General features: G+C 39.7%; 1 protein-coding gene across 2 annotated transcripts in view; it reads left to right on the forward strand.

Moving 5' to 3' along the window:
• Positions 1-14,970: 14,970 nt before the first annotated feature.
• The window catches only part of HERC6 (HECT and RLD domain containing E3 ubiquitin protein ligase family member 6), a 58,584-nt gene continuing 49,500 nt past the window's right edge, over positions 14,971-24,054 (forward strand). For both annotated transcript variants that reach the window (XM_063108611.1, XM_063108612.1), the window contains exons 1-3: positions 14,971-15,169; positions 18,082-18,241; positions 19,816-19,892. In XM_063108611.1, the coding sequence (XP_062964681.1) occupies positions 14,971-15,169; positions 18,082-18,241; positions 19,816-19,892 (436 nt within the window). The remainder of the gene's footprint in view (positions 15,170-18,081; positions 18,242-19,815; positions 19,893-24,054) is intronic.

Genomic DNA, 24,054 nt, shown 5'->3' on the forward strand with positions numbered 1-24,054 from the left:
CTGTTGAAGGCCTTGGTGGTGACAGTGACACAGGGGACTCACAAGGCAGAATGGCAGAAAAGAGAGAGAGGGGAGGTGCCAGGTTTCTTTAAACAACCAGCTCTCATGAGAACTAGTAGAGTGAAATCTCACTCACTATCCCCCACCCCCCACTCAGGGAGAGCATTAATCCATTCAAGAGGACTCTGCCCCACTCCATGACCTAAACAGCTCCCAACACTACCACACTGGGGATCAGATTTCTACATGAGCTTTAGGGGGACAACGCATCCAAACTCTATCAGCTGGTTAGCTCAGTTGGTTGGAGTGCAGTGTTATAACACCAAGGTAAAGAGTTTAGATCCCTTCACAGACCAGCTGGCCAGCCACCAAAAAAAGCAAATTACTTTCCCTGTAAAGCAGAGACCGAGAGACAGAACAATAGAATAATAAGTGGTTAGTTAATGTCAGGTTACTTGAGGCTACTTATGTGTGTAAGGATTAAAGCAGAAGGAACTTTATTATCTTACCAATTGAAAATTTGGGCTGGCCCATGGCTCACTCGGGAGAGTGTGGTACTGATAACACCAAGGCCACAGGTCCAGATCCCTATATAGGGATGGCTGGTTAGCTCACTTGGGAGAGCGTGGTGCTGACAACACCAAGTCAAGAGTTAAGATCCCCTTACCAGCCACCTTTTTAAAAAAAAGAAAACTAAACCTGGCCTGTTTGGGAAATTGGCTGTTATCCTGATTTTTCAGATGGTCAGACAACAAATGAATTTGGGTTTGGTGACATGGAACTTTAGCATGGGTGACTCCATTTTGATTTTTAGTCTGTTCTGTTGGGGCCTAGTGCTGGAGGATAATCCAAAACAATGGCCTCCTGTAATTTTTATTTAACACTGTAAAATTTGAATATTACTTAGGAAACCACGCTGCATATTTCACCATATCTGTGTTTCTTTGTTTATACCATTTCTCCATTTTGGATTCTTTTGCATTCATTTCTGTGAGTTGAAATCCTCCACATCCTCTAAGAGTAATTTGCAGTGGCAATTTCCTCCATGAAATTTACCCCAATCTCTGAAGCTGATCAGACTATGCCTCCCCCAAATATGCCACTTTGGCATAAGGATTATTTTGAGCTGAAAGCAATTAATAATCAACAGATGCAGGAAGAGATTTTGGCCTTCTCCTTATCTGCCTAAAAGCAGGGCATACATTTCCCTTTGAGGAAGGTGCTCCCTCCCCAACCTGGGAGAGAAGAGCAACTCTTATCATGAAAGACAGGGAGCGGACACCAAAAGGAGTTTGCATAAGCAGACCTTACTAAAATAGCCCTTGTCTTCTATTAGTTTCCCTTATTTATCTGCTAGTCATTTCCTCACAATTATTGTCCCTTGAAGCTCAAACCCTCTTTCCTTTGTTAAAGAGAGCATATAAGCTCCCAAGTCTAACCACTTCTCTGAGTTTCACTTATTTTCTGTGAATTTCTATGCATGTAAATAGTAATAAAAATTGTGTGCCTTCTCTCCTGTTAATCTCTATTCTGTTAGTTTAATTTTCAGCCCCCCAGAAATAGAACCTAAGAGGGTAGAGGAAAAGTTCTTTCTCCCCAACATCTCTTTAGCCAAAAATGGTCCCTTCCATCTGAGTGCCTGTAACTTTGTTTCTTCCCCAACCATGATACTCTTCATATAAAGCCTTTACTATAATTATTAATGTATATGTCTCATCTGTTCTGTTAGAGTAAATCATCTTCAGGCTGAAATTTCATGAAGTTTTCTAAGTGTTGCCTTGTATTAGTGGGGTGTTCAGTAAATAGAAATTAAACGAATGAGTAAAATATGAACACAAAAACAATATAGATAGCCCCATCCACATTTTAGGGAAAAGACTTTAAGCTACCCTAAAAACCACTTATAGTGAATACATCCTTAACCAGGGAGTTATTATTTTTTTCATTAGCTAGGAAACAATTGTCTTTTGATGGATCCTGAAATTGGAAGGAAGTATTTTAAAGTTCTACTTGGAAGCTGAAAAAATGAGAACAATTGTCAACCTGTTCATTTATTGCAAGTGTTACAATAAGAAAGCAAAGTTACACCACTGTGTTGTCTGCTCACCTGACCACAAGAATGTTTTTGTCCTTAGCATTGCTCCAAAGGAGAAAAAAACTGATGAGTAAATAATAATGAAGCCTCTGCTTCAAATGGGTGGGTCTTACAAGAAATAATCACCAGCTTCTGCTGTAACAACCTAGGGAGACACAAACCTGCTTTTGATGACAAGAGCATGGGAAAAAAATATTTTAAGTAGATTGAGCTCTGATCACAAGGTGGAATGGCAGTGGGTTATACATATATACACGCACATACATACATACATAAATATATATATATATATATGTATCACTTAGGTGGAGTCTTTAAACCCAACTCTACTTCTCTGTCTTCCCTGGGATAAGGGCTGCCTACATTAGGTTCTTCTGGAAGCATTTTCTGATTAAGAACGTGAAAGTGACTTACTAGGGTATATTCCCAGGAAAAACTCTTCAGGAATGGGAAAGAGGAACTGGGAAGGAAATGAGGTCAAGCAAGGGGGAGATTTGGGGGCAAAGTCCTGTGAAGGGTAATTTTGGCTTAATCTTATAAGGAATTCCAGAGACAGTACAGTGTCACACTGTCTAAAAGAAATATAACACAAGCCACACACAATTTTACATGTTGAGGTATCCATATTTGAAAAGGAAGTGAAATTAATTTTAATAATGTTTTATTTAACCTAATATATAAAAAGCATTATTTCAACATGTAATCAATATAAAAATTATTAATGAGATACTTTACATTCTTTTGTTCCTACTAATTCTTTGAAATTGGTGTGTATTTTAAACTTACAACACATCTCAATACAGACTAGCCACATTTCAAATGCTCATTAGTGACATATGCTAGTACTGAACAGAACAGGTTTAGGTGATTCATCAGGATTATACTAGCCAAACTAGGGAGCTGAAGTAATTTTGTCTCTGCATCCTTTGGTTAAGGGCTGCCCCCTGGGCGATGTAATCCAGGCACTTTAGCTTTCCAAGCAGGCAGGCAAAGCAGGTTCAGCAGCCTGAAGCAAGTCCTAGAACCTTACAACCTAGGAGAAATCAGCATCTCTCCCCCAAGAAATTAAAAAAATTTTAAAGGGCCAGCCCATGGCTCACTTGGGAGAGTGTGGTGCTGATGACACCAAGGCCACAGGTTCGGATCCCTACATAGGAATGGCCGGTTAGTTCTCATGAGGGAGCGTCGTGCTGACAACACCAAGTCAAGGGTTAAGATCTCCTTACTGGTTATCTTTTAAAAAAAATTTTTTTTTTTTTAATCTCAGGAAAAAAAATTCTGATTGGCATGATTTGGGTTTTGTGCCCAATCTTTGAACCATTGACAGAGGCCAGGAAAGTTAGCAATATAATTTGTGCAACTGGATCATGTGCTCACCTGTAACCAGGAGCAAACAGAGGAAATGAAGGCAGGGAACACAGTATAGATATAGTCATTGGGGCAATTATGTTATCTGCACATCTATCCCAGTTTGTTTTTGTTACCAGCAGCCAATTTTTTAAGATAGTAGAATATTTTATTAGAACTGTATTATTTTATACAGAATTATACAGTTGCTATGGGTTAAATGTGCCCCAAAAGTTCAAAATGTTTTGGAAACTTGATCTCCATTGTTACAGTGTTAAGAGGGTAGAAAATCCAATTAAGGTATCAAATACCTTAGGGGGGCCTTTAAGAGGTGATTAAATTGTGGGGACTGTGACCTTGTGAATGGATCAGTTCATGGAGTCATGGGTGTGGTTCTGATGGCTTTACAAGGAGAGCCAGTGAGAAAGTTAACACTTGCTCAGCTTATTCTCACAATGTGATAACCTGCATTTCTGTAGAAGGCCCTCACAACCTGCACTCTCTGGACCTCCTTAGAGTCAGTGCCTACAGGCCTGTGAATTAAATTGACAAAATGCAGTTTAACAGGAGAAAAAAAGTTATTGTATGCAGATAGGAGCCAACAAAAGAAGCAGCTGGCTCACTAAATGATTAAAGTTAGAGGCCTATATTATCTAATTTAGTAGGAGGAGAGGAAGAGAAAAGATTTCTATGGAAAGAACAGATAGGTTTCTTTAGGAAAGACAAATGGTTTTCAGGAGGACAAACAGGAGATAAGAAAGTTTGTGATAATTTTTGCTTACACGGGTATGAATGGTCTTTGGTCTTTTCAGGATCATACAACTACCTAGGAGAGAGGATTTATGGTAGGTTTACTCTTGGTCTCTCTCCTGGGAATAGACACTACCCTAAAGAGGGAATTTATGGCAGCCCTCATATCTCAGAAGTTTCTGTTTTTAGTCAAATAAGGGAAATTCCAAGATGGCTTTTTTTTTTTTTTTTTTCCCCTGCATCTGTTGAATCTCAAATGTCTTCAGCTTAAAATAATGTTTATACCAACTCTGGAGTTCCTAGTGGGCCCCCACAAAGTCAACACATCTAATAGTGTTGGAAAGACTGATTTATTCTCGAGCCATGGGGATACATTTCCATTCTGGCTCCAGGTTTATTTCATGGGTGGTTGTTCTTAGTTTTTTTTTTTTTTTTTTTAATTGAAAAGTATTGATTATACATATTTGTGGGGTACAGAGTTGAATATCAATACATACGTACAAAATGTAGGATGATCAAATCTGGTTTATTTTCTTATATGAGTTTTTTGTTTGTTTTTCTTTTTGGTTTTTGGTGGTTGGCTGGCACAGGGATTGAACGCTGTACCTTGATATTATCAGCACCATGCTCTACCAACCAAGCTAACTGGCCAGCTCTGTTTTGCCTTTAAAGATTTCCAGAAAAACAACGTAATTTTTACAAAATTAGAAAGACACTAGAATTTCTAGGCTGATCCAATACTTGTCTTTATCATTTCAGGATTACTTCAGCTTCTTAGGATTTGTAGTCCCTTTCTGATATTCCTACAGTCCAAGGCTCCTGACATGTTTGATGATATAAGTGTATCCTGAGGTTTGCCCTCTCATAGAAGTCCCCATAAACTTAAACCATGATTTGTTTATCTAAGTATGTGACTCTTTTCTGATATAATTTTGTATCCATCAAATGCCTCCGCAAGACTTATAAGATTTCATTGCAGTCAAGGCAATTCACTAATGGAAATAAGTTCCATACATTTAATTACAAAAAATTCCTGTGCTTTCTTGAGAAAATTAGTATTTTTATGAATACCAAGAGTGAAGGCTCTGGAATCAGACAGTCTGGGATCATATACAAGCCACATCACCTCTTAGTTGTATGACTTTAGGCAAGTTGCTTCACTTCTTAATGTCTCAGTTCCATCTTAGGTGAAATAGGGATAATAATGGTATCTTCTTCATAGTGCTGTGATGGTTCAACAGAAGAATTCCTCTGAAGCTCTAATGACAATGCCTGTCACTTAGAAAGCGTTTAATAAATGTTAGCTCGTTGGCATTAGAAGTAAGATGTATCATGGTTTGAGTCAGAGTTCAAGTCAAATCTCTACTGATGTGAAGAGGTAGTTTTATTGTATTCCTTCAACAGTGTTCCATATCTCAACTATTTGAATCTCTACATTCTGTTCAGCTTTTCCTACATATTATAAATTGGTGTTGGTTACGATCAGAAGCATCAAGAAAACTCTTATAAAATTTCATGACACAATGATGAACTCTCCTGATGAACACTATTATGGAAACAGCCTTTTATTTCTACTTGAATAAATTGCTTTATCCTTTCTCTTTAACCTTTCATTGCAGTTCCTACATTGACACAGGACTGTGGGGTGTAGGAAGGAGGAATGTCTGGGAAATGGAGCATTTACCTGAAAAACAACAGATCAAACAAGAAGAGAAGGAAATGGTTAAAATGATAACCTTACGATCCCTGCCTACTCACTAGCATAGTCTAAAGAACAAGTTTAGATAAATTGTAGAAAATAAATGCTTTTGCATAGTGAATGAATTAGTAAACCCTGCCACCAGCACTAATTTCATAATTTGTGGGGCCCAGTGCAAAATGAAAATGCAGAGCCCCTTACTAAACTATTAAGCTTTTTTAAAGCTATTTTTCTTTTTCCACAATTGTTCAACTTGTCTTGGTATTTTTTACTTGCTACTTAATGTTGTTCTAAGTAAAGAAATTTAACATCTTAAACTACTAGCAAGAATTTTATTGTTCATTTTATGTTATGCAATGCCAGTGATGGGGTTCAGGACACACCACCCCAAAATATGAGTGTAGGGGACCAGAATATGCTGCTTCAAATATGCCTCTTTAGCATAACGATTATTTTTCAGCTGGTTACTTTGAGAAACTAGCGGACACAGGAGTAGCTCTGAAAACAAGACGGGAGGTTGCCCTTTTGTAAGGGAATTTACATTTACAAAGGAAACCTCCATTTAGGAGGGTGCTTCCTTCTCTGCATCAGGAATAGGAATAGAAGGATAATTAAAGCACTAGAAATTCTTATGCAGTGGAGAAAGCATAAGAAATTTAGGGTGGGCCCGTGGCTCACTTGGGAGAGCATGGTGCTTGTCCGGGGCCAAAGAGCCCAGTCATAGCCTGCCCAGGGTCATGAAGCCCTGCCAATAGCCCTCTGACACTAAAGATATAAATGCTGTGACCTTTCCGCCCTTTTCTCCTTCTTACTGCTTCCACAGCCCTAGGCGTAGATCACCGCTGCTTTGCTTTAGATAACTGAGAAATGTTCCATTTCCTGGAATGATTTGCCCTGTGATTTTTCCCAGAAAACATCTGCATACTTCCTTATCTGCTGATTCCCTCCTGCTGTCTATATAAGCTGTGCCCTTCTGGCTAATAAACGAGACTTGATCAGAATACTGTCTTGTCTCCATTTCTCACGTCTCTTGTCCCATTCAATTCCCACTCCCCCCTCCAGGGTCTGCGTTGAATATCCCGCGGGTGGGGACAGTGCTGACATCACCAAGTCAAGGGTTAAGATCCCCTTACCAGTTATCTTTAAAAAAATAAAAATAAAAAGCATAACAAACTCTACCTTTGTTTAAGGTGCCTTTTCTGGTCATCTCCTCTTAACAGAGCCTTTCACACCACTCTTCTTTCTTTGTTTCAGAGAATGACAGTATTTAAGCCTGAATGTAAGACAACTCTTTTGAGATCTGCTCTAGAGACTTACTTATTTCTCTGAGTTATCTCCCAAGTTTATAGAAGGAATACATGTTATTAAACTTCTGTTTGTTTTTCTCTTGTTAATCTGTCTTTTGTTACAGGGAGTCCCAGCTAAAAACTCATGAAGGGTGAAGGAGAAAATTATTTTTTCTCCTGTACCTCAGTTTCAAATGCAAATATAAGAGCATTTAACTCACATGCAGGGCTGGCCAGTTAGCTCACTTGCTTAGAGCATGGTGCTGCTAATACCAAGGTCAGGGGTTTAGATCTTGGTCTGGCCATCTACCAAAAAAAAAAAAAAAAAAAAAGGGAAAAGAAAAACTCACATGCAGAATCACGAAAATTATGTAATTCATATTTTATAGCTCTTATATGCATGTATATTTCATTTTTTTCTCAAAATAGTGGAAACATTGCATAAAACTCACTCAACTGTTTTATTTTACTTCTTGATACCCATGTATTCTTCCAACATTCTCTACTTTTGGCTTAAAGATAAGGAAAGGAAAAGGAATTATGGGTTGCCCTATCTTTCCTTTTCTGTCTATGTCATCATTTTTAAAGTAGGTGATTGACTAATACTGGGAAGTATAAGGAGTAAGAAAGCATATGATAGGGTTTCTTGTTCGTTTGTATTCTTAGAATGCCATTTCTTCTTTCTGTGTTGGAAGCAAGTTCTGGTTCAACACAGAGAGTGGCCTCTAGGGGCTGTCAGTACCCCACTTACTGAGTCGTAGAGGTAACTTGCTTACCTCATACTAGCTTTGAGGCTCCCTGAGCTCCTACACATCACTGGTCCATGGGAATTCTGTGCTCATGGGGCATCTTGAACACAATATGTCAAATGGGGTGGCGAGAAATGACAGACATACTTTGAGTATCTCTGCTCACATGCATGCTACAGTGTTCTGTCACACTTCACTCACAGAACACAAGTTCAAAAATGAAATGATTATGAATTTCAAGGCAGCAACAGCAGAGCATTAAACCAAACACAGGACCCTTCTGAGGGTAGGGCCCCGTTCTATTGATTGCACTGGCCAGACGCCCAAGAAGCTGACCCTGCCTGCCACATATGTTTAGACCAAATAGCTCAAGTTCCTTGCTGGTAGGTTGTGGAGTGATGCTCATTGCCGCCTAAAATCTCCTCTCTTTCCTTGATAACAGAAACCCAATTTATTTGGGGTTGTAATTAGCTCAGTTCAAAATTACATTTTCCATGGTTAGAGTGTGGTGCTGATAACACTAAGTCAAGGGTTTGAATCCCCCTACCCACCAGCCACCCAAAATTTTTTTTAATTTTAAGATTACATTTTCCAGCACCTTTTGCAGCTACTATAGCTATGTGAATAAGTTTGGTTATCTGGATTATGTAGAAGTGTTGTATGGAATTTCTGGGATAGCGGCCTCATTCTTCCTTTTAGGTGCTTGGAATAGAGTTGTGATACTACAACTCTGGCTAGAATCTTAGAACATGAGGTGACCTGGAGGATGGAAGTTGGGTTCTCCAATGAAGCAGAAAGAGAGAAGATGCTTGAGTCCCTGAAAATCCATGAACTTGCCACACAAACCCTTGGTTGCTTACTCTGAACTTTTTATGAGTGAGAGAAATAAACTTGATTTTGTTAAACCATTATTATTTGCAGTTTTACTTTATGAAGATAAAATTAATCTTAACTTGCACGGAAGGCTCCACTAATTTACACAGGTTAGCAAGTTAAACAATGTTTTCAATACAAATCTCAGGCAGTCCACAATTTGTTAGTGGGCAACATGTTGAGAAGCCTCTGGTTTAACTGACAATCATTTGTAGGATTCAGACTCTTTTCACCTTTCTTCCCAGTGCAGGACTATTTTGGGGGGCTCTAAGATTGCTGGTAGATCCCAGATAAATACAGTGTTATATAATGACAATGATATAGTGATAATAGTAATAACATGGGAATGTAGAATTTTATATTCTTTCTGTAAGTAATTTAAATACCAAAATCCTGCAATGATCATGGGGGGAAAATCATAAAAATCCATGTAGATAATTATAAGATTACCTATAAAAAAGATGTCAACCATTAGTCTACCAACAGTGAAAAACAGGTCATTTCACAAAAAGATCAAGTTGGCTAAGACTGCCATCTAGAGTTCAAATTTAAAAACTGCCATTTCTTTTCTGTAAGGAGAATACAAAAGGTCCAGGTTTGAGGGGGTCTTTTTTCCCCACTGACTTGTGCCAGGCCATTCTAATTGTCTTGTCCGTTTGTAAAAAAACACCAGATGAATTTTCCAGGGAGGTGATTGGGGTGGCAGCTGGAGTGTAATCGAAAACTAAGCTAATATATAGTGTGTTCTAATTTCCATTTGTCCTCAAGACTGGGAGCTCAGAGAAGGGGCTTTGAATTCAGAACAACAGGGGTTAAAGCAGAAGAGTCCAGGAGGAGGACGACAAAGGAAAACAGTGGAAATGCGCCATGCCCCCGCCTCTTCTCAGATGTCCTTCTGGCCCATCCTCAAGGACTTCCTCAGACCTAGCCTCCGCCTTCCTAACTGGTTTATTCCGTGTCTGTCCTCAGTCCCACTCACTCCACGATGACTTTTTATAAGCTCATTTTCTCTTCTCTCTCACCCCCTTTTTAATATCCTTCTCACCTCACATTGGGTCAGCGCTGTTTGGAGAAAAGAGGGTTTGAATCTGGGATCCCCCACTTATTATTTATCTTGAGCAAATCACCCAAGTTTTCTGAGGTGTAAGTTATTCATATCTGTGTGCGGGTACATAGTAAGTATCTTACAGGACGGTTGCTTGGATGGGGAAATGTGAAAGAAACTTGTATGTAGCAGGCAGGAAACTTTATTTTCTTTCCCTTCCCTCCATAAATCACTGTTAGGAAAAAACTAATAAAAAAACCTAGAAAAATAGGCATAAAATATTAGGGATAAATAATCTTCAAAATTTGACTTTAAAGATATGACAGTGAATTTCAATTGATTTTCTTTTTTAACCTGGGTGTTTTCTGAGAAAAGGACACTCTTAGACATGCTGGTGTAGTAGGAAAAAAAACCCCACAGCTATTCCACATACGCACCTGCAAACTTGGGACAAATTATTTTCACCTAAATTTAAGCCTAAATTCTTCATCTGTGAAATAGGGACAGTACCCCTTCTTATGGCAACTGCTCTGTGGTTACAAGGACGCATGAGGTAAAATAGCTGGAAGGATTTTGTAAAGTCTAAAGTAAATACTAATGCAAGTAATAATTATTACCTTTTGTTTGTTTCACGTTACATCCATAGTGGACATTCAGTAAAGTTTTGTTTTTTAAAAAAATATTATCCCAAAATAGAATAATATGGCACTATCATGTGAATTTGTACTAAACTGGGAGAGGGATGTGTACAAAAGACATCACTTGTTGTAGGAGCCTACAAAGAAGAGTAATTGATATTGTGGGGTCCAAGAAAGGATTCACAGAGATGAGACACTTGAGACATAACAGAAATAGGAAAAGGAAATTTCCCACAGAAGATACAGAATGAACAAAGGCATAGACCTAGAAAAAAGCAAGCAGGAAAAGGCAAGTCGTTCACTGTGGCAGTGGTCCGTGTGTGTGTGTGTGTGTGTGTGTGTGTGTGTGTGTGTGTGTGTGTGTGTGTGTGTGTGTGTGTGTGTGTGTGTGTGACCTGTAATTGTTGATGAGATGAAGATGGGAAGGTTTATTACAAACAGATCATGGAAGGCCTTAAATTATATGCAAAGGATTTGTTTTTGGTTTGTTTGGTTTTTTTCTGTAAGCAACAGGTCTACAACTATTAACAAAGATAAGTGATATGATCAGCCTGGTGTTTTCCACAGATTACTTCTAGGAGAACATAAAGGATGCCAGATGTTAGAGAGAGACATTCAGGATGTTATTGCAAAAGACCTGAACTAGGGTAGAAGTGGTGGAGATATAAGGAAATGGAAAGAAAATGAGATGTTGCTGATATCAGCCAATCAGCAACTAATAAGTTGAGGGAGGGTTTTGCAATGGGGAAGAAATATAAGATGAATTGGAGTTTCCTAGCTGGAATGGTTGTAAGGGTGGGCCATTCACCTGAAGGGGGCGTAAGAAGAGGAGAGATGAGGGAATAAACAGTATGTTATAGTGCAAATTAAATAGGCTTTCTAGACAAATTGACCTGTGTCAAAAGTCTCGCCACTTACACACCATGTAACTTCAAGCAATTTACCTAAATTCTCTGGGCCTTGATTCTTTACCAACTAAACAGGAATAATAATAATACCTATTTTGCACATCTTTCTTTTCTTTTCTTTTTTTTTTTTTTTTGTGGCTGGCCAGTACAGTGATCCAAACCTGTGACCTTGGTGTTATAAGGGTTTGTTCTATCCAACTGAGCTAACCGACCAGCCCCTACTTTGCATGAGTGATATAGAGGATACTTGTTGCTTAACTCGTAGCATCCCCACCGCCCCTTCCTCAAGTACATTCCTAATTTTCATTTTAGAATCTCCCTACTCCTCATACTCAGAACACGTGCTTGGGTGAGATTCCATCCTCATCTACAACGTAGATTGACCATCTCATTGACCTGCAGACATATGACCCAAATCGGGCCAACTATGGCATCACAACTAAATGCCAGGTCTTCTGTTTTGAGCAGAGTTTTTCTGTTCACAGTCTGTGAAGCTGAGAGCTGGATATAAAGTTTAGAACTGCTGTAACCCTCTGCAACCTCAGAGGAGATTCTGGAACTGCAGAGGAAACAGCATGGACCCTGAAGATGAAGCCCTCATAGCAAGAGGCAGAGTTGAAGAGACACGGAAGTGGAGTCATTAGGTCATTGTTTTAAGTCCTTGTATAGCAGTGCCTGAAATCAGCCATACTGGTGGACTTTTCAGTTATGTGACTGTCAGCAGAGGCTAAGTTATGCTGTAATCACAAACACCCCCTAAAAGCTCAAGCACTTACAACAGCAAAAATTTACTTCTCGCCTATGCTACATGGGTTAGCTGCAGCTCCACTTGGTTATTGTCCTTAATCTGGGACTCAGGATGATAGAGCACTCTCTATCTAGAGAATCATCTGTTGGTCTAATACAGGAAAAAGACAGTAGGGAAACTAAATATGTGCTGGCTTTAAACTATCTGCCTGGAAGTTGCTTCCATTTGCATTCAATGGCCAGAACAAATCACATGTTCAAGCTTGATGCCATAGGGTAGAGAGGGGCAGCAACTATTTTTGAGTAATAAAAATGCAATTAATCCATAAATTTCCCATTTGCTTAAGTGAGCTTGGGTCATATTTTCTGTCATTTGCAGCCAAAGAATCTTGACTGAAAAAAGCTGATGAAAGAATTAAATTAGATATTTTATATAAAATAATCAACACATGGGAGTTACTTAATATTTCCAAGTGTATGAACACAGACTAAGTGAGAATTATATCTTTCTCCAACAAAGTATGCTCAATTTTTAAAATATGCACTGTATTCGCTTAAGCCACTAACTTTATTTTATTTTATTTTTTATTGAAACCTAATTGTACATATCTGTGGGGTATGGCATTGAATATCGATACCTGTGTGCAATATGTGATGCTCAGATCAGGATTATTAGTATATTCAACATTACACAAAGTGCCACTAACATTTACTGAGGTGTTTTTGTTTTGTTTTGTTTTAAATTTGGCAGACACTGTGTTAGGTGCTGGGGATACAAAATGAGTAGAATGCATTCACATTTTAGTTCTGCAGTAGATTTTTTTTAAAAGAAATAACTTCTGGGCCAGGCCGTGGCTCACTCAGCAGAGTGTGGTGCTGATAACACCAAGGCCATGGGTTCGGATCCTATATAGGGATGGCCAGTTAGCTCACTGGGTGAGCATGGTGCTGAAAACACCAGGTCAAGGGTTGAGATCCCCTTACCGGTCATCTTTAAAAACAAAAAAGAAAGAAAACTTCATATGAGACTCAGTGTCTTATGTTGATAATACCAAACTCTTACAGTTTGTGGCTGAAGAAAGTAATAAACATTTAGGAAATTACTATTCAGAAAGAGGTTATATATGGTATATAGAAAACTAGAACCAGAAATATGGATTTTATTCATTTCCTCGGCATTCATCAATCCATTTGTCCAATGTATACTTAATTATCATCTATCAAGTGCCAGGTACCCTTAAGATAGAAAAATAAATAGCATTTGCTCTTACCTTTTTTTTTTTTTTTTTTTTTTTTGGTAGCTGGCAACACCTTGGCCTTGGTGTTGTAAGTTCTCAATCACCACGCTCTAACCAACCAAGCTAACCAGCCAGCCCTGTAGAACTTAACATATGGCTGTAAAAACAAGTGAGTTGAGATTATATAAATAGATTCTATAATTATAACAATAAAACAATAATGCTGATGATGGCTAACATCGTCCACGTTGCAATGACCTCCATTTAGGTTTGGCAATGCTCAATCCTTACCTTGTTCCAAAAGCAATTGACAGATTTGATCATTCCCTCATTCTTTACTTGCTCCATGCACACCACTCCCTCCTGGTTTTCCTCCTATGATCAGTCCTCTAACCTCTGCTATACTGTAGCCACACTCACTACACTGATGGCTCCCGATTTTCTGGCCCCACCCTGACCTCTCCACAACTCCTTGTATAACAAGCATCTCACAGTTATCATTACCAACCTGTACTCCTGATCCATAGGCCCAAACCTGCACCTCCCTCAGGGTTTCTCTTCCCAGTACAGGGTCCCACCACTCACCGAGTTGCTCAGGCCAACCTTGGAGTAAGCCTTAATCCCTTTCCCTCTCCCCGCTCCACCCCCGCACTTCCAACCCATCAGCAAATCTGTGGATTCCCGCTTTCAAAATACATACTGAATCTGAAAACTCCTTTTCCTCCGCTCCAGGATATCATCTCAGCCCAAGCATCACCCTGACCTGAACTCCTACAATAGCCTCTGCTAACTGGCTTCCTGCTTCCATTTTTGTCCTATTTTCTACACAGTAGCCAGATTGATTCTTTTAAAATTAAAGACAGATCATGGCAGCTGCTTCTCTTTACCCTCTGCCCTTAGATACGGTCATGATTCATCCCCTCATTTTCCGTGTCCCCTCCGCTCTCTGCTCAAATGTCACTTCATCGGATATTTTCTCAAAAATACTAGTGCCATTTGCCCTCACCCTGTATTTCCTGGTTTATTTTTCTTCATGTTGCCTCTTGATTTTATACTACGCATTTATCTGTTCATGTTCTCTTTCCCTCAGGAGAATGTAAGCACACCACAGGATTTTGTCTTTCCCTGTTGTATTTCCATAACCAAAAACAGTGTCTGGAAGATGCTTTTAATTAACCATGCTAGGCATTCTTCTAACACTTTGTATGTTAAACTAACCTAACCTATTAGATTTGCTGTTTTACTCCCCATATTTCATAGATGTGGTAGCTGAGAAACAGAATCGTTAGGTAACTTGCCCAAAGTTGCACAGCTCATCAGTGGCTTAATTAGTCTGTAAATCCAGGCGCTCTTCCTCGAGAGTCCTCTCTGCTCTGGGGAATTGGGGCTCAGGTGGAGAGATGTCTGGATGACGTAGGGGCCAGGGCTGCACTACTGGGGCGAGTTGGAAGGCGGTATGAGCCCTGATAGCGGCTGGACCACCCAACCTCCTGATCTCTGGCAAATCAGCGTCCACCTGTCATTAGCATTTGGGAGACCGTCGGGCCGGGCTGGACGGACAGAACGCGGAACAGACGGCCGGGAGCGGGAGCGGGATGTACTTCTGCTGGGACGCCCGCTCCGGGGGACCTCAGCGCCGGGGGACGGCGGGCGCGGGCGGCGCCGCGCTGCTGCAGGCGGCCAGCGGGGAGAGCCACTCGCTGTTGCTGCTGACCAACCGCACCGTCCACTCGTGCGGAGACAACAGCTGGGGCCAGCTGGGCCGGAGGGGTGTCCAGCGCCGGGAGCAGCCAGGTGAGCGCGGGGGCGCAGGTGCAGGGCGCGGGGGCGCAGGTGCGGGGCGCCGCGGGCCGGGAGGGCGGGGGTGGGTGCTGGGAGCCTCGGGGCCGCAGGGCCACAGGAGGCTGGAAAACGATGCTCCGCGCTGCCAGAGCGCAGCTTCATCAGTTTCGTTTTCCGGGAGAGCTCGGGCCTGTTTCGGTTTCCACTTCGGGTTCAAAGCGAAACCGAGCGGCGAAACCGAGCGGCGAAACTAACCCGGACCGCGCTCCTCTGGACCGAGGCGTGGTCCCTCCCGCCTGCCTTTCACAGCGGTCGTCGCCCGCGCGGTCTGTCTGGAGCGGTCAGCCTGATCTTCCAAACGTGGTTTGCGGGCTGGACACCTGTAACTTCCTCAGAAATACCGTACGGCATTTTTTTCTTAAAATTAAAAATATATAGAATAGCATTTTACCATCACTGGTGATTGTAGAAACACGGGAAAGAAATTACCGGTAATTCCAGCACTCCAAGATAACTCCTAACATTTTGATGCATTTCGTCTTTTTTTTTTTTTAACCTATGTACATATTTAATCTTTGTAAAAATCAGGTTATTATACACTTTTATGTATGCAGTATTTATAAAACTCTATAAATCGCGTTTTCACCAAACATAATAATGTCATAAGCATAATACTCTTTTATTATGCTTTATTTATTTATTTATGGGGGCTGGCTGGTATGGGGATCTGAATCCTCGACCTTGGTGTTTAACAACCTGCTCTAGCCAACTGAACCCACCGACCAGCTATTATGTATTTTTGAAAGTATATTTTAAATTGCTGCATAACATTCCAGGCTCTGAGAGTAACACAATTTAATTATTTTCCTTTTGCGATCATTTCCCATTAGGGCTTTTATAAATAATACTCATCAACATTCTTGTAAGTAAATATTCATTCTCATATCTGATTAATTGCTTGGAAGAATTTCAAGAGGTATGGGGAGGAGAAAAATCTTTCCCTCTGCCCTCTTAGGTTCAGTGCCTGGGGCCTGCAAATTTAACTGACAAAAGATAGAGAAAAAGCGTACAAAAAATAATATTAACAGGAGAAAAAAAGCATACAATTTTATTAATCTTTTACATGGAGGAGAATTTACATAATGGGAATTCACAGAAAAGAAGTGAAAGTCAAGGAAGCACTTAGACTTGGGCTTGTACACCATATTTAAGAAAAGAAGGGGGGTTAGGGCTTCAAGGAATGATAAACTGTGGGGAAGTGACTAGAAAATATATAGGAGAATCTAATGGAAGGTAAGGGTTATTTTATTTTATTTTATTTTATTTATTTAAAAAGATGACCGGTAAGGGGATCCTAACCCTTGACTTGGTGTTGTCAGCACCAAGCTCTCCCAAGTGAGCGAACCAGCCATCCCTCTATAGGGATCTGAACGCTTGGCCTTGGTGTTATCAGCACCACACTCTCCGGAGTGAGCCAGGGGCCGGCCCTAAGGGTTATTTTAGTAAGGGTTACTTATGCAGACCATCTAGGTGCCATCTCTCTAACTCCAAAGATGAGTTGCTCTCCTCTCCCTGCTACAGGAAAGGGAAAGTTACACCCTGCTTTTAGGAGCATGAAAGGAGGGCAAAGAACTCTTCCTGCATCTATTACTTCTCAATTGCCTTCAGCTCAAAATAATCCGTATGCCAAAGCAGCATATTTTGGGGTGGCATATTCTGATCCTCTTATGTGAAAATTAGGGGCAACACGATATTTAATGCCAAATTGTTCTCCAGAAAGGTGGTACCAATTTCTGCCTTCATGAGTGTGTGAATCTTTGGGAAATTTTTTAGCATTGCATAAATTGAAAGTAAATAGTTGAAAAGGAGGATAAGATCACAAGGATAAAACAAAAAGAAAAATCTTAAGTGTTAACAAAAGTTTTACTGATAATGTTCTCAACTCTAAACCTCTAATAGTTCAGAGACAGACACTTTGGGAAAATAGTTTAGATTGGCTTGTGATGAAATGTAGTTAGCTTTTCATTCGTGGGCATATTTAGAAGCTCCACAGGGGTGCATTCTTCATTTTTCATTGTAAGAGGATTCAGCATCTGCCTCTCACACTCATGAGGCAGGCTCCCCCTGATTTCCTCCTGAGGAAAGACTCACTGCCCTTGATGTTCAGGGTTGGTAAGACAGAATAGTAGAGTGGAGGAGATTCCATCTTCTCTCTGGGTTCCTTTATTTTGTGAGGTTTTGCTACTACCATCATAAAGAACCATTTGGTCAAGTATCTTAGTCCCTTAGAGGGTCCCTACCTCCATGATGCCCACCTTTTTAAACAGCAGCTGTTAAAAGATAAATGTAGGCACATTAACATTTTAAAGAATTTATTTGATCATTCTTCAGTTCATGAATCGGGCAGCACCAGACCTCAAGCAATTGGGCTCCACTGAGGGTGTGCAAGGGAATGCTCCTTTTATAAGGTGTTACAGGAAGCAAGATGAAGAAAATATTTGATTGGTTAAAACAGAAAATCGCTAGTTAGAGGTTAGTTGGCATTTTCTGATTGGAAAATCTCTAGATAGAGATTAGATGGTAGTTTCTGACTGGTTAATCTTAAATTTCCTCTTCCTAGGCTATGACCATTCACAGAGTTGGGTTTTGTTTTGCTTATGTAGGAATTCAAGGTTCTGGAGCCATCTCAGCCTAATGGTCTCCCAGTAAATTATTTTAACACAGCTGTATTCCTGTAAAGACAGTGTAACACATATTGAGCTTGTTTCCTTCAGATGTTTAGTGTGGAGTTTAGGCTTTGATTTAGAAGACCATTGGAGGAGACAAGAAGTGTGGGTGGCTCTTCTTTTTGAAGGAAAGTCCTATCTTAAACTTGTTAAATTGATAATCTTGTGGATGGTTTTGTTTTATCTTTGTTCCCAAAGAACCAATTGAGGCATTGGAAACTCTACGGGTTGACCTCGTGAGCTGTGGGAAGGAGCACTCTCTGGCTGTCTGCCACAGTGGAAGGGTCTTCGCATGGGGAGCTGGTTCTGAAGGGCAGCTGGGGATTGGAAATTTTAAGGAAATAAATTTTACACCTCAGTAAGTATTTCAATTCAGTCCTTCGTTCATTCCATATTTTTGAGTACCATGTGCCAGGCACCATGCAAGATGCCAGGATACAAAATGGCTATGACAAACACAGTCCCTAACCTCAAGGATTATGGTGTAGTGAGGGAAGAAGGATGGAAAAAACTTGTAACACCAATTATTATTTAGTTAGAGTCCCATAAAGGAAACGAACAATTTTAATCTTATCTATTGGAATGTAATTGTGATGACCCACTCAGACCTCCAGGATAGGTATAAAGATTATTTTATTTATTTATTTTTTGTGGCTGGCCAATATGGGGACCTGAACCTTTGACCTTGGTGTTATAAGGCTGTACTCTATCCAATTGAGCTAACCAGCCAGTCTTAAAGATTATTTAAAATTAAAACATTTGAGATACAGACGATGCAGAAAGAAGTCTTATCTGAGCTTCCTTTATCTGACTAAAGCATAGTCTCCTGAAAATACAGTTGCTATTAACCCCTCTCAGCAGAAGTTTCCTGCAAATTCAGCTGCCATGAGGACAGACTGCCCGTTACCACTGCCATCAAGAAGCCCAATAGAACCTTCCATACTCTCTCGTTGAAGCCCTAAAACCTCTCTTTTATTAAGTTGATATATATATAAACCTTTCTTATGGCTGTTCTTCAATAGCAGCACATGTGTAAATAAACCTTATTTTTTCTCCTGTTAATCTGTCTATCATCAGTTAATTTGCAGGCCCCTAAGCACTGAACCCAAGTTGGAAGAAGAAAAGTTTTTCTCCCAACATAAACTTTTAGCTTGTCATAAGCTGCTAGGTCCTAATATTTTACTTAATAAAATAAGGGAAAATATGACATTTCCTCACAAACAACTTCCCAGGACAAGTGACATGAGAAGCAGTCAATTCTGAATTGTGCACTCATGAATTACATACTTAGGGAATTATCAAGAGCATACTAGGAAGTTACCTCTTGTTACCTCCTCTCATCATTAAGTTGTATGAGAGATCACTGTGGCCTGTGGGAATGAACATTGAACTTGGAATGAAAAAAATCAGGACTTGAGTCTAGTTCTACAACTTAACACCTATTTGACTTCTTTGAGTTCCATGGGTTCAACCATATGAAACTGCTGATAGTTACCTGTTTTGATCCACAAAAATGGCAGTTTTGTATGATTAAACCTAATGGTTTCTTTATCTCACAGGCCTTAAATTAGAGATGAAGAGGTTGGTGTTTTAGACATTCTAAAGCCCTACACTATATATGTATGAAGGAATTTATTTTTCTTTTAGTCCAATATGTATAGAATAAAATTGGTACATTATATAATGCATTAAAGTTAATAAAAATTACTTTTGCGTTATATACTATTTTGGATTCTGTCTTGTACCTTGTATGTGTTTACGTTGTGTTAAAAAAAAAAACAGTTTGAGGGTTTTGGAATAAAGGTACTACAGAAATACAAGAAAATAAAATTGTTTTCTCAGACCAGATTCACTATCTGGGATACTTTTAAAAATCTCTAGTCTGCTTGGCAACTCATCCTAAATTGATAGATTTTGTCATTTTTATTATAGGAAAATAAAAAGTCTGACTGGGATAAAAATAATACAAGTTTCCTGTGGACATTACCACTCCCTGGCATTATCAAAAGGTAAGAAACACTTTTCAGATCTCTGAGTGTCATTAGGAAGTAATTTTCTGAATAACTATTGATTTTTAGTGCATTGGGGTTCATTTTAGTGTGTATAGTAGTTTTTAACTCTCCAGATTTTGTAAAATATGTTGTTCATATTTTTTTCACATTTCTTTGTTCTTATTATACTCTAAATAGTGCCTCATTCATATATGATTGCCATAAAGGGCTATCTCTGTTCATATGGCCTGACTGGCCAACTCCCTCAAGACTTAGTGGATTTATCTGTAGCCCAGTGCTACACATTGGCAAACCCAGACAACAGCCTATTTGCCTTCTTTCCTTAGATCAAAGAAAGAAAAGTCAAAAGGTCAAAAGCATGACTCTGCATTTTTTCTGCTAATGCTCCCCATCCTTTGTCTTTTCTCAATTTACATTTCTCAGTGAAGAGTGTCAGGGAGGAGGAACTTTTCCTCTACCCTCTTACATTTATTGTCTGGGGGTCTGTGAATTAAATGAGTAGAAGACAGGTAAACAGAGGAAAGTCACCCAATTTTGATGAGTATTTTTGTGTACTGGAGTTCACAGAAAAGAAGCAAAACTAAAAGAAGTGGTTAGAGGGGAAGGGGCAGGGGGGTTAGCAAGAAACTGGCTAATGGACACCAAGAGTTATTATGTTTTGTAATGCTGAATATGTTAATTATCCTGGTTTGATTATCACATGTTGTACATAAGCATTGATAATCAACTCTGTACCCCACAAATAAATATAATCAATTACATTTTGATAAAAAAAAAAAAGGAGTGGTTAGACTTGGGGCCTTATATACCATTTTAACAAAGGAAAGGGAATTTGGTCTTTAAGGGATGACAAATTGTGGGAAAGTGACTAGGAAATATATGGGAGATTCTAATGGAAGATAGGGTTAGTTTAGTAAGATTTGTTTATGCAGACTCATCTCAGTGCCAACTTTCTGTCTTCCTGATATGGAAAGTAGAGACACCTTTATAAACAGAAATTTATACCCTGCTTTTAGGTGGGTAAGAGGAGCGCAGAAAACTCTTACTCCATCTGTTGATTCTCAATTGCCTTCAGATCAAAATAATCTTTATGCCAAAGTAGCATATTTTGGGGTGGCATATCCTGATCCCCTTGAAGGGACGTGTAACATTTGTGTGTTCCTCAAGTGATGTCTTATATATCATTGCAACTGTGCCACAGGGGCAATGGACAGCCAACATTTATCACATTTTATGTGCCAGCTATTGTGTTAAATACTTTACGTGTGTTATCCCACGTAATTGCTTGACAAACACAGGAGCTAGATATCATTCATATCCTCATTTCAGAAAAGAGGAAATTTGTGCTCAGAGACTTTAAATAATTTGCCCAAAATTGCACACTAAGAAATAGAAGAGGTATGATTTGAACTTAAATTTGTTTGTGTCCCAACCCTCAGTGCTTCATCACTGCAGCACACAGATCATGAGAGCAGGGCATACCCCCTGGTTATCGTGTGATTCGTTATACCTGCCATTTCTAGCTATTTGATCTTGGGCAAGTCATTTAACTTTGTGGAGTCTCAATTTTTTTTATGTGTAAGAATATTGATGTGTAACTTACAGTTTGTTTCGGAGATTCAGTGAGAGAAGGTACGGAGTATACCTTGTATAGTCCATAGCATCTAGTGGGGCTACAATAAATATTAGCCTCTTCTGCTTCACTTCCCTTCTTCTTAATTATTGAAATGATGTGAATTATTTCCTTGGGACATTGATTTGTCTTTACATTAATCTGGACTGTAAAGGCTGTGTAGAGCCGAGGCATTTAATGCATTTGCTATGGTGAACTGTGAGTGCTAATAGACCTTCATGAGAGTTTGACATTTTGCAGTGTGCCCTCAAAAATTCTTTTCAGTGGTAGAAATAACTTCAGAAGAGTAAAAAATAAAAGCACCAAGGTCAAGGGTTCGGATCCTCATGCCAGCTAGCTAAAGTAAAGTAAAATTAAATAAATAAAAATTGAAGTTAGATAAGATAACTTATAAAAATTTCTGAGATTTGTTGGCACTTCTCTAGCTATATAATTTCTCTAGGCATATAATTAAGCATTAGAAGAGCTTGATTTTTTAAAAAGATGACCAGTAAAGAGATCTTAACCCTTGACCTGGTGTTGTCAGCATCACACTCTCCCAAGTGAGCCAACCGGCCATCCCTATATAGGATCCGAACCTGTGGCCTTGGTGTTATCAGCACCACACTCTCCCAAGTGAGCCACGGGCTGGCCCAAAGAGATTGATTTTTGACCTCGTAAATTATCTATCTCTGGTCAAGTTCAACATAAAATGTTGTTGTTCTTCTTCCTCTCCAGTCAGTCAACAAGGCTTTATTCAGTGCCTGTAAGTTCCTGGCAAAGGGGATGTAGCAGGGAACAAACCTAGGACCCTGCTTTTGTGGAGCTTGTACTCCAGGAGGAAGCAGGAGAAATAAGCCAATAAATACATAGGTAAATAGTTATGCAATAAAACAAGGATAAGGGGTATGAGGAAAAGTAAAGCAGGGTAAGGGGACAGAGAGCGAGCATGTGGTTGGAGGGACGGGGTCCTTCTATTTCATAAGGAATTCAGAAAAGATACCTCTTACAAGGTGATGTGTGAGCTGAGACCAAAAGGAAGGGAGGGAGGGAGACATGATGCTAACCATGAAAGAATGATCCTGAGGCAAAGGCCGTGAGGTAGAGGCATGCTCAATGGTGTGCTCCAGGAACAGTAAAGGGTTTGGAGAGAAGTGAGCAAGGGAGGGATGCGGTCCATCAGTTGGTGGTGGGGAGTGCTGGTGATGTAGTGAGAACTGGCCTTTATTGAGTGAGATAGCAAGCTTCCCAAGCATTTGATTGGATTTATATATTTTTTGTTTGTTTGTTCTGGTGGCCAGCGAGTATGCGGATCCGAACCTGGGACCTTAGGGTTATCAGCACCAGGCTTTAACCAAGTGAGCTAACCAGCCAGACCTGATCAGAGCTATATTTTTAAAGATCACCCTGGCTGCTCTTTGGAGAACAGACTGCTGGGAGCAGGGGTGGAATGTGGGAGATCAGTGAGGCACTACTGTAATTTTCCAGGACAAAAGTGATGGTGACTTGGCTAAAATGGTAACAGTGGAAAGGTGAGAAATGCTTGGATTCTAGATAGATTTAAAAGGTAGAGTTTTGGATTTGCTGGGTTGAAGCGTGTAAAAAAGAGGAGTAAAGGATGACAGCAAGATTGTTGGCCTGAGCAGCTGAAAGAACACAGTTGCCCTTAACTGGGAAGGAGAAGAGTCGACATTGTTTGAAGGGACTTTTGAAGGTGACCTTGACCACCCCACTTGCCTTTAGTTAGAATACTTTAATTCTGTTTCCTCCTTTATCCCTGTTTTACTTTTCTAAAGATATTTAGAATTAGATACAAGTAGAAGTAGAATAGAAATAGAAGGAAATCCTGCCATTTCCGACAGCATAGATGGACCTGGAGGATAATGTGCTAAGTTAAATAAGCCAGGCACAGAAAAACAAGTGCCACATGATCTCACGTATATGTAGGATCTAAGAAAGTTGAATTCAGAGAAAACAGAGTAGAGGTAGTTGCCATGGGCTGGGGCGTAGAAGAAATGGGGAGATGTTGGTCGAAGGTACAAACTTTACTTATAAGATGATTAATCCCCATACTGGCCAGCTACAAAAACAAAAACAAAAACAAAAAGCCCCACAAATTTCCAGCATAAGCACCACTTCAATGACCTGGGGGTTTCTAGGTGTGCCCTGAAAGAGAGTCTTGTTTGTGGGGAGGAGGAGTCAGGGAGAAATTGGTAAAGGGACACAAAAAAGTTCACATTGTACAATGATAGAATAAAAAAAAATTTAAATAGGTGATTAAGTTCTGGAGACCTAATGCACAACAATGTGACTATGGTTAATAATACTGCATTATATTCTTGAAATTTGCTAAGAGAGTAGATCTTAATATTTTCACCACAAAAAAATGGCGACTGTGCGAGGTGATGGGTATGCTATTAACTGATCGTGGCAATCATTTCACAATGTATATGTATATCAAAACATCATGTTGTATACCTTAAATATATGTAATTATTTCTCAAATATACCTCAAAAAGCTGAAAAAAAATTTGTAGAATTAGGGTG

This window comes from Cynocephalus volans, chromosome 9 (genome assembly GCF_027409185.1).
Source record: "Cynocephalus volans isolate mCynVol1 chromosome 9, mCynVol1.pri, whole genome shotgun sequence".
Taxonomy (NCBI): Eukaryota; Metazoa; Chordata; class Mammalia; order Dermoptera; family Cynocephalidae; genus Cynocephalus; species Cynocephalus volans.